General features: G+C 41.4%; 2 protein-coding genes across 3 annotated transcripts in view; one reads left to right on the top strand and one right to left on the bottom strand.

Annotated features, from left to right (window-relative positions):
* SYTL3 (synaptotagmin like 3) overlaps window positions 1-5,445 on the bottom strand; it is a 33,102-nt gene extending 27,657 nt beyond the window's left edge. For both annotated transcript variants that reach the window (XM_041423917.1, XM_041423918.1), the window contains exons 1-3: window positions 5,265-5,445; window positions 1,840-2,378; window positions 231-446 (exon numbers count right to left, since the gene is read on the bottom strand). In XM_041423917.1, the coding sequence (XP_041279851.1) occupies window positions 231-446; window positions 1,840-1,949 (326 nt within the window). In that variant the 5' untranslated portion in view covers window positions 1,950-2,378; window positions 5,265-5,445. The remainder of the gene's footprint in view (window positions 1-230; window positions 447-1,839; window positions 2,379-5,264) is intronic.
* Window positions 5,446-7,850: 2,405 nt separating this feature from the next.
* DYNLT1 (dynein light chain Tctex-type 1) lies at window positions 7,851-12,986 on the top strand. The gene is made up of 5 exons (XM_041423774.1): window positions 7,851-7,966; window positions 10,673-10,714; window positions 11,881-12,004; window positions 12,221-12,298; window positions 12,590-12,986. Exons 1-5 carry the CDS (start codon window positions 7,940-7,942, stop codon window positions 12,658-12,660), a joined length of 342 nt encoding a protein of 113 aa, XP_041279708.1. The 5' UTR covers window positions 7,851-7,939; the 3' UTR covers window positions 12,661-12,986.
* Window positions 12,987-15,805: the final 2,819 nt, after the last annotated feature.

Genomic DNA, 15,805 nt, shown 5'->3' with positions numbered 1-15,805 from the left:
TCTCTTTGTGGCTCAGAAACTCACAACTGTTTCTATGCTTTGCTGTTATCATCTTTGTCACACTCACAGTACCTCTAGCCTACCCTGAGGATCCATTTTGCTAAACACAGGAAGGGAAATATCAGCGATGCAAAGAATAACACGAAGTTTCCATCCATTTCATCACTACCAGGACCTCAGCCAACATTTTCAGTATACCAGTGGCTTTACACCAAGGCAATATTCCTTACCCATGAGCATAACAAATGGTGCATTTCCAGAGGCAGGGGTTCAGGCAGACACGGCATTCCGAGCACACCCGGTGACTGCATCCATTGCACACGGCGCCTCTGTTCAGCAACAGCCCCAGCGACTTCTGACAGCGAGCACAAGATCTCTCCTGGTACTCACGCCTTGCGTTTTTTGCACCCTTCCACCGAAGCTGCTGCAGCTGCAGTTTCATTTTCCTAATTCCACAGGTAAAAAAGAAAAAAAAAAATTACAGAGGACAAAATCCTCATGTAAAGCACAAGTTAATAATATTCCGGTTGTGCAATATGATTTCTAGTAGGAGATATGCCCTCCAGTGTGACCTCTGTTGAGCACTGTTTAAAAAGGTGCACACACAGCATTTCTGCAGTGTGACTGTGTGTGTGATCAGAACTATGCATACTAACAGAGAAATAGTTTAATATAAATGGGGTATTGTTCATTTCAGGCCCACTTCCTACACTGAAATCATTGTATGCAAGTGATTATGCATTTACCTCCAGAAACTGAGACTACATGGTGCTCCCTTCCATTTGTTTTTTAAACCACATTTATCCAAGAATGAAATATTCTACTGAGAAAACAATAATCATAACAAATGCATCATCCAAAAGCTAAAAAACCAAACCAAAACAGCAAACAGCCCAAAATATCAAAACCCCTCCTTGTCATTAACTTTGCTTCCATTGCATGTACCAATAATCAAGATCTATGCTTTTAATTGATAGTAACATCATCAGCAGTTGAAAAGAATTTTCTAACCAATTCAGACTTTATATGTAGCCTTCACATAATTACTGTTTTATGTTTAATATGTCGCATAATACTTACATAAATACTTGATGTAAACAAAGTTTAAATTTCCACATTTAAGGGACTAAAAATTTATATCTTATCCACATCAATAGTTTTACAGGGGGATGCAATATCACAAAGCAGGATACAAGGTACTGGGAAATCCTGGTCCTAGCCTGATACAAAGCAAACAAACTACTGAAGAATTATCCTTTATCCTCACCTGCTGAGATACTGGCAGAGTGTGACATTAGTAAATAAAATCTTTTCCTAATCAATGACACCTATTGACACAAGTAACAACCTTCAAGGCAGAGTGGTGCGCTTGCTGCCTGTTGTGTGAGGAGGAGCAGTGATGGATTCAGCACAATGAGCAGGTATCCAATGATTCTTAACTCCAGTCTTGGCACAATGTAAGCTAAACAAGCCAGCCAAAGATCTGAACATGTTACCAAGACTACACATAAGCATACATAGGAACATGATGAGAATGCCATTAAGCCTTCACAGAAAAAATGCAGCCAGCAACTGAACTTTCTATGGAAGCTGGAAGTAAAATTCACCAAGTGCATTATTCAGTGAACAGGATTTGCTGATCTTTAGTGTAGAGTCAATAGAATAGCAAAAACAAGAGGCTCTGGGTAATCTTGTTACCTAATGCCTTTGTATTCTCTGGGAAATCCAAGAAGTTAAAAGGGGAGTACATTTAGGACAACAAAGTGGAAGAAGAGTAATTCAGAAGGGAAAAAAACCAAACCAAACAACAGAAAACATGAATAGGGGAACAACAGATACCTTATTCTTTCCTCCTCTGTTTTTCTCACCATCTGGTCACGGTACAGGACTTCCAGAACAGCCTCTCGTTCTAATTCCTTAAGGAAGTTCAGATTAAATTCACAGGCCATTTTTGCCAAATTTCACAATTTCACTTGTTTTGTAGACTCCTGTTCTATGGGTTCCACTGCATCCAGAGTGCTGGTCTGGGTGTTTCCTAAATGCCTGTTCTCCTACTTGATGTGTTTCACTGTGTCATACCCTTGAAAAGAAAAATAACTTTGTCTGTCTTCATACAGATCATCATTTAAGTGTCTCTGCTACACAGGAAATATGAACAGTTATCAAGGTCACAGCAGTCTTGACTTTTTCACATGTCCTTTAACTTCCTTTTCTCCACTGAAAGCAATTCCAAAAGAGATGAGAGCTTGCAGCAATGTTCCAGGTAGGGCTTGAACTGGCACCAGATGGAGGGACAATTTGTCAAGAGATGGTGTAAAGCAGTGGCAGAAATGGTTCTGGTTTCTTTATTTGGTCTTGTAGATTCAGGATTTCTGGGCCTAAGGGGGGAAAAAACGCACCAAACATTATCCCTTCTCACCTCTTCAAGACATTTCAACTAATGTGAAGGACACATTTTGTTATACTCAAAACTTTCATGCAGTAATTCAGACATAGGAGAGGTTTTAAGACAGCCCTGTTCTTCAGAGAGGCTCAACATACTGTCTGTAGCACTCAGGCACATACCTTTATTTTTTTTTACAGTCAACATAGAACAACCAATAAAAAAAGCTTAAGTTAGTTTTGAACACAGGCCTACAGGTACCATGACTGTCATACTGCTTGAGACAAAATTTTTGAGAAAAAACGTCCCTTTATAATCTCATTTTGTTGAAAAGACATCACAAGACTAAGAGGAAAAAAGGAAAAGACCTCTAAGTCATTTCCATCAATTACCTGGGCCTTTTAAGTCTACATAAACAGTTTGATACCAAATAATGCCATTTTCTTTGCTAATACACAGAGACACTAAAAAGTTCAGATATAGACTATTTGCAGCTCAGTGCACTAATGATTTTGGTCCCAAACCGATAAAGTACAAATATATGCAAGTATAAAGTTGAAACAGAATCACAGCTGTAGTTTGTATATATTCTGTGACCTTCACTTTTGCTAAACTCCACTAAAATATAAAGTAATTTTAATATACTTGACAGCAAAGTCAAGAAAGAATATGATTATTCAACCTAAACCAGCTTACACACCACATTAATTTTCAATATTACATTTAGTGCGTATTACTAGAAATCTAAACCAAACCCACTTATAGTACACCAATATTAAAGCTGTGTATATGAAAACTGGCTTAAGTGTTCCAGATATAACCTGAAGTAGATACACACAGTCAGACTCTAGGCAGGTGTAGACATCAGGACAGAGGGCAAAGCTTTCCTAAAGCAGTTACTGATGGACCTCAGCTGAGAATCTGACCAACCACCTGCATTGCCGGATCATTACATTCAAACACTAAGTTTTAAATTTAAAACAAACAGCCAAGCCACCAAAAGAACCCACTAAAACTTCAGATAGTGACAATGCATTTTTGTCAGTGAAGGGGATTACTTTACATGCAGCTTGACCCAATTAAGTTACTTAATTTTCCACCAGAAAAAGCAGAGGGTCATAATATGTATACAAACATTCCATTTGTCTATGGGTTTTTTTCATTAAACCCTTCAAGAGACACTAAAAGGACAAAGCATTTCACAGAAGCTTGTGTTCAAGAAAAAAAAAAAAAGATTGGTTTCCTGTGGAAACAAAAGAGACAGAGATAAAACATGATTATGCCTATTTCCTTACCAACTGCAATTTCACAGGAAATTACTCATTTGAAACATAAAAAGCCTGAGCAATTTTTTTTACACAATATATGTAATTTTCAAAGGCCCCTGCATCCTTCACTTGCTTTCATCTTTTACCTTATGAATACCTCTTGGGATTGATGAGCATGTTTAAAACCATCAACTCAGTTTAAGTCAAAATAATCTAAAGGCTCCTCCTAAAGAGGAGCCAGTACAAACTCTGGTGTCTCTGCCCTACACAGGACACCAAAACATCCATTACAGTGTAAGCCACATTTGTCATAAACTCGTAAGATTGCAGGGGTATCTAGAACACCACCAGAAAATCCCATTAAAGCATCAGTAAAAGCTAGCAAGTGCATGACAGTCAATACTAAGTGGATCCAATAAAACTCTGCTCTGGTGATCTTATAGAAAATACATGAATGTCTTACAGAGCTATTAAGAATGTGTCACAGTAAAACAGTTAAAGAGCAACACCTGCAGTTAAGCAAGGCCAGAAAGAGTTGCTATCTGATGTCTCCTTCAAATTATTTTTTAAAAAAACTAGCTGAATGATGAGGTAGCTTTAAGAATAAATAAAATACTATAGAAGTATTACAACCCTCAAAATGAGAGATAATCCTTGGCCCGACAACAAACTTGAACTTGTAATTATTTCACAGAGGTGCTCAAAATGGACTGAAAAGTTCTCTACCATTGTGAAACAAGAACTTTTCTCTTACACCAAAGCTGTCTGCAATAGAGTAGATTTTTGGCAGTAAAAAAGAATGTGGCTACACTTTTCAAGAGAGATTCATGCATGCACAGAGTATAATCTCAAAAAAACATGTTTTTTTCTATCAGGATAAACTAGTATGTAGTTCTCTTACTGAAGATCAAGGAAAAAGCCTACCTTACACTAGATTAAGTTTGCAATAACAGCTTCTTTTCTAAGCTTTTAAACTTAAAAATGACTGGCTTAGCAAGCTTTTCCTCAAAGCAATTTTACAAGTAATGTATTATTGATCTCCTTTCAGATCCTTAAGCATCAGCAAAACAATGGCAATTAAATAATTATAAATTAACAGATCTTCTATAGTCACAGTTTTCATTTACTTGACATAATTGGATTACTTTATCCATTAACCCAGAAGATGGCTGTGACACATCAGTAGTGAGGGACAGATTAAGAAGCTTTAGAGTAAAACCAGCCTCAAAAGCTACTGCAATTTGTGGCTATTATCTGTTCTGCTGAGACCAAGCACATAAATAATTCTTAGCTAAGAAAATTACAGCTGTTATTTTGTACTACCAGACTAAAACAGTTTAGCTTTCACATTCCTACACATGTATGTGAAAATTATTAAGTTTTTTGATAATGTTTTACACCAAAATTAAGTCTGTGATATTAATAACATCCCACCCCAGAATTCAGAGTACATATAAAACCAAATAACAAAATCCAACACAAACAATTAAGTTGCAGGTCTGTTTTTTTCCATTAAACTGTTTCCAACTTGAAAAAAAAACATACCAGTAAATAAAAAAGAATAACCATCCCCCTGTGCAATCATACAGAATAGAGTAAAATGATGCCCTTACCTCTTCAGCAGCCATCAAAGAGACTCACCAGGAAGTAAGCTGCTTATAAAGCTGAAAAGCAGTCTTACTATTTAATTATCTTTCCTTAAAGAAAAATGGGGGCTGTCCTCCACCCCCTTTCCTTCCTTTGGGCACCAAAACCACTGATGGATGTTTAGAGGAGCACCCCAAAACAGCTGAAAGCAAATGCACTCAACAAAGAGCTCCAGTGTTACAACAGCTTTTGCCAGGTCTCTGGTTTTGTTACCAGCAACAAGCAAAGATATTTCTTTTTCTAACATTAAAAACAGACTGAACACAAGAGACTACAAGAGCTGACTGATACATCAAAATATGCTCAGTGTTCAAGCCACACACAGGAAGAGAAGTGGCTTTGACTTATACATACTTCTTTTTCTGACACCGTAAACATGAAAACACTTTTAACCTCAACATCTCCAGGACATGCACAGAAAGTTTGGGTTCTACCATAAACAGCTCTTTCCTGAAAACAAAACAGTTTTCTACTTAGGTCTATAAGATAAAGCAATTAGCAAAGATAAAAATCCAAGAGAATTCAGTTTTTGTGCATCTGCAAGAAAAAGAAGAAAGTTACCTCACAACTGCAAATCTGATCTCAGGTAACAACTGAAAGTTAAAACATTATTCAGATTGGATATCCTATATCAAGTATATCACAGAATTAAGTGTGGGTAATGAAGTTCAAAATTATATCCCAATTATTTCTAAGTCTGGAGAAAAAAAAAAAAAGAGGCTACTCTTACAGCTCAAGTTCCTTTCTTGTTCTGTACCACACAAAAGCCCTTCTTAACTGTTTCAGGTGTTTTAAGAGCCGTGATTTCCAAGCACAGCAATTCTACACACATGGCAAAGTTGAAGAGCCTGCATTTTTATAACCTCTTCAAGCTAAATAGGTTGAAACATTTCCACCTGTGTATGTCAAGTTTAATCAACTTCTTCAACTGCATCATGGAAGAGAAAGCAGCTGTTAGTGGGGCATAAAGCTATGCACCATATTTGGATAATTTGGGTCTTGATTTTAGGCAAAATTTGAACTGAATGCAATGCCAAAAGTAAGCTGAGGATTCTAACTACCCACAGCGACAGATTAATTGTACCCCAAATCCAGGCTGAGGAACATTAACCCTACTACCAGCTTCCCCCTAATATTTAATCAAAGCCTTAATTGCCACATATTTAATTCATTGTATTTTTCCCTCTCATCCCTGGACCTGGAAAGCTACTGCAGTATTTTATACATGCTAAGAATACAACCAAATATACAGCCATTTATGCTTTTGTGCAATCAAGCACCACTTGTTCACTCTTCCCATAGTCCTCACCTTTTTGTCTCTGTTTTTGGGAAGCAGCAAGCACAAGACTTGGAATGGGGCTGAGGATGTGCTCAGCACCCAGCCACAGTCCCTCTGTATCCCTCCAAAGCGAGTGGAGCTGGTGCTGCCCACAAGGTGCCCACAGAGCCCCAAAGTGAGGTGGCTGCTCAGGGTTTCCTTTTTCAGGAGAAACAGGAGGCAGAGCCTGACACAGGGCTGGAGACAGGACCAAAACTGATCAGTCAGCACACTCAGGCCCTGAAGCTGTAACTCCCTCAACCTTCTTGAAATATAATGCCCAAAACTGGACATCCTTGTGCAGTCTTACTGCAGAGAGGGCAATAGGAATACTGCTTCCAGGCTCTATATACCTTTTTAATTTTTTTTTTTTTTAACAGCGACTTAGGAGAAATTGAGATAAATTGTACCTAAACACCTCCTTACTCCACGTCTATGGAACAGCTACTGAGTGAGCTGGTCCTGCACTTGTACAGCTGGTTATTCCTGCCTCCACACAGCCCTTTGCACTTGTCCCCAGTAAGTTATTTCTTCCTCCATCCAGACTCTTTCTGCAGTTCATCCAGGCCCCTCTGAGCCCGAGCAGCATCTCCCACGGCCTGGAGCAGTTCTCAGCGGCTGGTAGCATCAGAGATTTGGACAACCTGTAAACACTGCACACACACAACATCCGGGAATGGGACAAGGTTGCCCTTTAATTTCATTCTCCTGCTTCTTGCTATGTCTGCTAAAAATCATGGAATTTGCTTAGAACTCTAAGAATTCAGATATTCTTCTGTGGTGGGCTGACCCTGTCTGGGTGTCAGATGCCCACCAAAGCCACCGTGTCACTCCCCTCCGGCTGGGCGAGGGGGGAATACAATGGAAAGACAGGGGGAGTTTTTCTACTTTTAAAATTTTTCAGTTTATGACCTAGGCCTTCCTTTTAAGCTGCTTCCAGAAACAAGGAGATCCTCCTTCCCTCCTTGGGGAGCACATGAGGACCTCCAAAGGAAGGACTTCCCAGGGAAGCACCTCTTGGATGACTGAACACGAATGCCAAGCTATCGGTACGAAAAGCACAGCCGTGACAAGCGGCGCCCATGCCTCTCTCAGCCACAGGCTTTGGGACGTGTGACAGCAGCACAGCCGCCCCGCCGAGCGCCATCTCCCGCCTGCCTCCCAGCCGCTGTCGCTGTGGCAACGGCGCCATCTTGGAGGGCGCCGGGCCGAGCCCAGCCGCGGCGGGCGCTGGCGCGCAGGCGCAGTGCGGGCGGCGGCCGGCGAGGGGCGCAGCGGCGCGGGGGCGGTGCCGGGGTCGGTGTGAGGGTCTCCGCCGGGAAGATGGACGAGTTCCAGGCGGCAGAGGAGGTAACGGGATGGGGAACAGGCGGAGTACAGCTTCCCGCCTGGCGTCTCCTTTCAGGGCCAGCGGAGGGTCTCAGGCGGTGCTCGTCCGCCCCGGATCCCACCCCTCGGCGTCCCCCGCCGCCATCCCTGTCGCCCTCCCCCGGGGTGGAGCCGCGTGTCCCGGCACCGGCGGCAGACGGGCCCAGCCTTTGTTCTGCCGCCCCCGGCAGCCGGCTCCTGCCCGGGTGTTCACTGGGCTCCTCGGCTCTGGCCTCTGCCGCTGCAGGTCCCTGGGGGAAAAGGCGTGCGGGGCTGCGGTGGCCTCGGGCTGGCCCCGCAGGAGGAGCCGAGTGCCGCGGTGGGAGGGTGGCCGCTGCTGTTTGGGCCAGGGCAAAACTCGAGCGGGCTGTTTGTGTGCGGAAAGAGGAGTCCAAGCCTCTCGTCTGCCTCGTACAGGCGCCGCGGTGGGGCGTCACACCCCACCCACAGGATACGGAGTAGGATAAATCGAGGGTCTCAATCAATTATCGTGCCAAATGACCCCCTGATGTCCCCCCGCTAAGGAGGGGGAAGCAGCCAGAGCTGCTTTTGCAGAGCGACAGTGTCACTGAGCTGTGACACTGTTATCGTCTCAGTGTCCCTGAGATGTGACACAGCAGCGAAGCAACGAGAGGGACGAAGGTGTGTCAGGCTTGTCCCTCACCGCAGGGCCTGGCCTGTGTTGCAGTCACAGACTGTTCGGCTTCTTTAAAAATCTATAATTAACATACTTGAACATAATTCTTACAGCTCTTTTCAAAAGCCTGTTCAGAAGTACTGAAGGCTCTAGTACTGCTCTGCAGTTTGCATGTGTTGCCTGGGAGCAGCCCTTTTAAACAAGGGGTTGGAAACATTGTCTGCGTGCTTTGTGCCAGAGAGGTACAGCAGGGGAACTGCAAAGTAACCGATTCCTTCCTCCTTTATTTTTTAACACAAAAAAGTTCTTATGTCAGCTTACAAAAAGATGACATAAGGAAATGTTTTCTTATTAAAATTTTCTTATTAAAAGATGACATAATGATGAAACGGGTAGTGTTGTGCTATTTCATGGTCCAGTTATAGCACATATATCCCAAATCTCGATGTGAGAAATTTGTTCTTTTTTGTCATTCCAAGAAAGGAAGACGGTGGAAAAGTAACATCAGCCCTAGAAGTGAATTCTCAGATCTCTATATTGTTTCAGTGCAAATTAGATATCAAAATATCTTTGAGCACTTGGGTTGAATTTAAGTAATTTTACTTTGGTGTGAACCATGTTTGTACTCACCCAAAGGCATTTCTGAGCAAATTTTGTGAAGAAGAAAACTGTATGTGGTTTGTCATCTTGCTTGACAGCAGTCTTCATGTCTGCCAGCATAGCATGTCTGCCATGCGTACTCTTAAGCTCCGTGGTAAGTGTTAAGGGAGAGAGTGTTTTTTGATAATTGTAGCTCTTACTTGGTTAAATACACTGGTGCACCTTAAAATGGAAGCACCTGTAAAATGCAGGACCATGAAAATAAATGAGGCGTGTTGAAAGTAAATGCAAGTCAAGAAGCTGAAAATAAAAAGCAATTTGCCACAGCACATAAAAGCTTTTTAAAATGTTGAATTATACTTCTAGATAGGTACAGAAAAGGAACTGCCAGCTTGTCTCCCAGGATGCACTGTTCCTTCTGTCATGGAGAATGATCAACCTCTCTCATCTTTCTGAATGTCACATGTCATTGAGGCTGGCTAGACTGGTGGAACTGCGTCCTGCCTCCCCACGTGAATTACACTGTTGTTTATTTCTATCAGCTGGGGAGGCTGACTGACCTTCCAGGGACAATCCAGTCAACAGCTGGCCCTGGTTAGGTTCATCTTTACATCCTTGCTCTCAGTTTGCCTTTACGTGCTTTCTTGTGTCCTGGTTTGGAGGTGAGGCTGTCAGACACCAGCAGTGGCAGGGTGGGGCGGGGTCCCCTCTCAGTGCTCCCTGGCCCTGGGAGTGGCTGCCCCAGCAGAGGGGGCAGCTTGTTCTAACCCCCTGACATGGGAGGCAGCAGGAGCAGAGGGAATGAAACAAGAAAACATAAACTACTAACCATACATGTAAATGGGTGGTAGTTTTAAGATCGGTAAAATCCTGGGGCCTTCACTGTGTGATTCCATGTGCTTAATCTCTGCTCCCTGAAGGTCCAGGGAGCTACATTTCCCCTTTGCTTTCCAAGGGGCAGCTTTCTTTGCCTAGGCTGAGACTGTCAAGACTGGTTTGCCTTCAGCTCTGAACTGATATCTTGTCCACATGGGTGCCCTGGAGATGTCAGTTCCATTTGACTGCCAGCTGAGGTTGTCTCCGTGAGCCCACTGTGATGTGCAGACATTAGTGCTTGTTGGGAAAGGGGAATACCTGTGAACACAAGTGCCATACATGTTATTTTAAAAAGCTTCCAAGTAAAAATTTGAAAGCTTTCTTGACTCAAAAGGCCAGCCAATATTAGTTCATCTCTTACTTTTCATTACTTTTCTAAGAAGGTTCACTTGACTGTACTGAAGGAGCTAGAGTACATATATATGCAAATAAAGGCAGACTTGGTATCTTTTGACTTGCCAGAAATCTGACAGGGATAAATTAAATTTCTAGTGCATGGTCTTAACAGAGCTCGAACATCATAAGCAGAAGAATGTGTCCACTCATTATTTAAAATTCTTCTTTTTCTTCTGTAGGCTTCCTTTCTTGTTGATGAAGTCAGCAGCATCATTAAAGAGGTAATTGAAACATTTTCACTTTGCTGGTGTGGAAATTTCATATGTTGTGTGCTGTGTACTAAAAGGCATTCAGCAAAATGTGATAACTGATATGTGATAGATTCCTTGATAGGCTGCTGTCAAAGTACAGGTAACTGTGGATTTAACCAGTGTGTGGACTTCAGCAGAAATGATACCAAGCTTTAGCTGTGATATATATTGCAAAACCAAGTAACATCATACACTCCTCTCTGGTTGCAGTGCATCCCTTTTAGAATTTCTAGGGGGATGTTTTATGTTAAACACCATAAAAATAGATTTTATGTTTTAGTAAAATACAGGCGTTTTTTGTAGACTGTCTGCATATGCTTGTTATTGTGTTCTTTCAAGATGCTTTTCTCCAAAGTGAATTCTTGTTTGTTTGGAATGATTGAACATTCTTGTTGCTAAGAAACATGAGTTTTCTGTCTAGAAAATTTCTACCAGGATTTGGAATTCCTCTTGTAGACTAGTGCAGTCTTTTTGTTGTTGCAAAACAACTGTTTTGGTCAAACTCTGTAAATTGAATACACATGCTATAATACATGCTCCTGTCTCTTCTGAATCCAATTTTGTGGTTATTTTTAAAATAATTTCTGTGATGAAAAAATGTGCCAATGAAAAACATGTAGGTTTAGTGTACTTTTATGTATATCTTAAAAGGGAAACTATCCTCATAAGTGAAATGGATTATTTGGCTGGAGGCTTATGTTCTGTTAGTAACCATCAACTACCTGGGTCTCCTGTTTTAGTCTGGGGGTTTGTCTCCCAAAAATGATTCTGCTCTAAAACTGGAATTTAATTTCCATAGAAGAATATGCGTGAATGAGCTATTGCACTACTGTGCCTTTTTAAATTCTCTTCAGGACTGTTTAAATACAGGGCCCTTTTCATAACTATGGCTGTAGGGCTTTACAAATAATCTTAAATATCACAAAATGAACAGAGGGTGGAATCTGTGATGATTTCTTCTATGCCTGGCTCAGATGCTGACCTGCATGTTTTTAATAATTGAAAACGCTTCCAGCAGCCAGTGTGGACCAGCAGTATTTAGGATTTTTCTGTGGGTATGGGTCCATGTTGGAAAGGGTTAATGTGTGCCTTGCAGCTGACAGCAGTGCAGCTCCTTCACCTCTTTGTCCCCGCAGGCCATAGAGGGCGCTATCGGTGGCAATGCCTACCAGCACAGCAAAGTGAACCAGTGGACAACAAGCGTGGTGGAACAAACCCTGAGCCAGCTCACAAAGCTGGGGAAGCCCTTCAAGTACATCGGTGAGCTCAGCTTCCCTTTTTCTCTGAAAGCTGGGACAGGCAGGTGCACCAGTAGGCACGGGGTGGGGGAAGATCTTAGGAAGAACCCTATCTGTGAACTGCTCACAATCTGCATGTTTGCTTATGTTTGTATATGTGTGTGCTAAGTTGAACAAAAATGGAGCTAACTGTTAATTAATGTTAGTGAGAAATTAATCACAGCTTCTCTACTAACAGTGACCTGTGTGATTATGCAAAAGAATGGTGCTGGACTACATACAGCAAGCTCTTGCTTCTGGGACAACTCCAGTGATGGTAAGGAAAACAACCCTTGGATTTTCCAGCTAGCAGCTTAATGCCAGTCTCTTTAAGACTAGGCAGCATACTTCCCCCCCAGGTCTGTAGTTCTGGAGTAATAGCATACTGTGAGGTATTTTTTCCATTTGGCTGTGATGCTATCTGGGCTGTATATGAAATGCTTGGCTGTTGTGAAAGCCTCATTATTAAGATTCTTAAGGGAAACAAGTATAAAAATGCATATAGAGGCATGCAGGTAATCACTTCAACTTCCTTCTGTTTCTGAAACCCTTATTTTTGTATTTGCAGGAACCTGCACTGTGAGATGGGAGAATAAGACCATGTACTGTATTGTCAGTGCCTTTGGACTCGCATTATAATTGCCTTCTTCATTCTTTTCTATTCCAGCACTTGATTCCATCTCCACTCAAACTGTGAACACCTGAACAACTTGTTTTTAATGCATTTTTTTAGTAACTTTTCTTCAAAGGTAGAAATTTGAAAACATGTTGTTTTATGTTTGTACCTAGTACCATACCAGTGTTTTCTATACTTTTTTATCACTTCAAAACTTCTCTTTAAGGTGCTAATACTGAAATCTGCTGCAGTATAAACACTTTCTCTAGATTCTTTTCTTAGACCAATATAAATGAGACACTGATTTCACACTTTGTACTTTTCGTTAGCATTAAATTATTGAAATTCATAACCATTGGTGTGATTCATTTAAACGTAAATCTTTCATTATTGGGGGGAAAAATTTCTATTTTTTCAATTCTCTTCAAGATAGTCGAGGTACATACCACAGTGCAAAGCACTTTCATAATTTTGCCAAAGTTACTACAAAAAAAAGTTGCAAGAAAATTAGATTATGTTTATCAAAAAGTAACTTGTCATTTTTGGGACCTGTTTAGTCTTTTTGTATGGTATTTAGAGCATGGAACAATAACTACATTCATTGAACAAACATGGGTAAGAAATTTTTCACATTCTGGAAGTGCCCAGCAAGCTATACCTGGGTAATCATTCACTTCTGCAGTCAGTTGCATGTATTACGTAGGTCTTGAATTAATTGCTGCAGACCATGTTAATTTTGCTGATAGTGAGGGTGATGAGTTCTGGTAGCTGATGAAACGTGATCCTTTCTGAAAGGGGAAAAAACTGCCTTGAGGCAATGTGACTAATTAACATGTGAGTAACTCTCCTGCCTTCTAGAGTAAAGGTGCAGAACAGTAACAGGTAAATAAGTGTTCAGAATAGGCTTGGGTAATGTTTTTCCAGCTAATTAAAGAAATGGGAGCACACTATGAACTTCAAAAAAACTCTGCAAACAGCTGTGCTGCTTCTGCGAGCAGTAGCTCACTGCTAATGAAGCTGAAAGAGTTACAGACCCATGTGGGAGAGCATCCCTGGGCTGGAGTCAGTGTGAACAATCTGTGATTTGCTTCTTTGTAGGAAGGACTGTCTAATGTGTTCAGAATCTGGCTCTCAGCTAGAGCTGTTTAAGAGAGAGATGACTGCTAACACGACAGTGTGATTCCACAATCTGGAGAGATGTAATACTACAAATTCAAATGGCAGGAGAGGATTTGTTTGCCATAGTGTTATGTGCTCCGTGCTAACTCAGTGTAGTCAGACTGGAAAGCCCTGTGCTAGGCAAGGTTTTGACCCTTTTCCTGCCTACCCATGTCTGCTGTCAGAGGAGCAAAACAGGTGTATGTATGTATCAGCAGATTTGGGCTTGGTGCATTTAAGACGTCTAATAGAGCTGTAAGGCTTCTGTATTTCTGCTGACATGCCATTCTGCTGACAGCTCTGTAAATGCATCTCCTTCATGACAAGCCACTTCATTCTTTTCACATATGTCCTAGTGAGTGCTACAGGCTATACAGAGTGTGCATATACATTAGCCTGAGGAGCATCCTTTACATACCTTGCTGTAAGAGAGCTTTAGTACGGGTTAGTCTTCAGTCAGAAATCATACACCTGCAAAAAGAAAATATTAAAAGCAGATTGAATAGCATGCCTAAAACAGTCATCTGGGTCAGAGAGAAACTTGTCATGGAAAGAATAAATTTTTGCCCTCTTGAGTTGCTAAGGAAATTTTTCATCTGGATGCTTAGATCCTTTTTCTCCTTTCCATCATGCCAGAATGATGCTGGCAGTGCAGTACCTACTGAACTATTTATTTACGCTTAAAAGAAACAGCTTTGTGCAGTTTGAATCAGTATTTGCTTCTTGGTCAAGCCATCCAGACATTCCTTGTCCTTTGTTCATGTTAATAATAGCAAATCCCTTGATCTTTTGGTGTTTGTTGGTTCATGCAAATGCTGAGCTGCAAAAAAAACCCAACAAATGTTTGAGATGCTTGTCAGTGTAAAGGCTGCATGGAGGAGAGACTCCATTAAAACAGGAGTTGCATTGCAGGAAGGTGGATACAGTTTTATAGATAGTTTTAAATGTGAGCAGTAACCAGTACTTCCAATGTAAGTTCTAGGACTACAGAAAGGGGTTTAGAGGTTGTGGATTTTTGGGTGTTGGTTTCCCACTCCCATGATTGCTCTTCTTTAAAATTGCATAGCAATTACTGTGTCGGTGTTCCACAGTAACCAATTTTAAAAATTTTCATGACCTTCAAACACCTTAGTTTTAAGAATTTTTTCCAGCCAAAGTAAACATTTGGGTGATGAGCTGGCAGAGTCCTGGCTCTAGGTAATTAATGTGCCTTAAAAAAATAAACCCAAACTGTGGATGGAGCATTCAAGGTAATTATACAGCCAGTCTCTGCTGTCTCTTGCTTATGGCAGTGGCTCTTTATATGATTACAGCTACAGAAATGGGGGGCATGGCAGCGCCGGTCTGCAGGGGAGGAGGAGGGAGGAGGAAGCCTTTTATTGTCACTGCCACAGAGGAGTCTGACCTGTGTTAGCTAAAACCTAAGGAAATGGCTCCAGGATTAACTGCTGCTGCTAAAAGAGCGCCACCCTATCTGATACTACAGCCAGGAGTAAGCAGCATATCCATTTGTGCAGGGAAGGTTGTGGCCATTTTATTCAGCACAGATTTCAGTCTCCCCTTGAGCTGATATAAGAAATGGCATCACCCCAAACAGCAAGCGATGTGCTGATCGTTTTTGCAGTCTACCAGCTACTTTTGGAAGATACAGTTTTAAGAAGCTGGTGAATGACATCAGCATCTTCACTATCTCTAAACCTATTTTTTATTACTGGTATTAATATTCACCAGGAGAATTCTCACTGCCAGCGTGGCCACAGCAGACTTTGCAAAGCCACTGTGAAGCCATTTGAAAATGATAGGTCCCTTATGTAACCTGGCTGGCCCTTCGAGTCCAGGCAAGGTAATAAAAAAAACCCCAATAAACAATACAAAACATCTGCAGTGACACAGCTTCTTGGATCCCATCCTTATGCAATTAACCAAGCTTAAATATGCATAAAAAATGCATGTAAACTGAAAATATGTGTAAGTAAGCCATGAAAACAGTTTATGAGAAGGAAACTAAAA

This window comes from Onychostruthus taczanowskii, unplaced genomic scaffold (assembly GCF_017590055.1).
Source record: "Onychostruthus taczanowskii isolate IOZ18803 unplaced genomic scaffold, ASM1759005v1 scaffold8, whole genome shotgun sequence".
NCBI classification, from domain to species: Eukaryota; Metazoa; Chordata; class Aves; order Passeriformes; family Passeridae; genus Onychostruthus; species Onychostruthus taczanowskii.
This window is presented reverse-complemented; position numbering and strand designations above follow the sequence as displayed.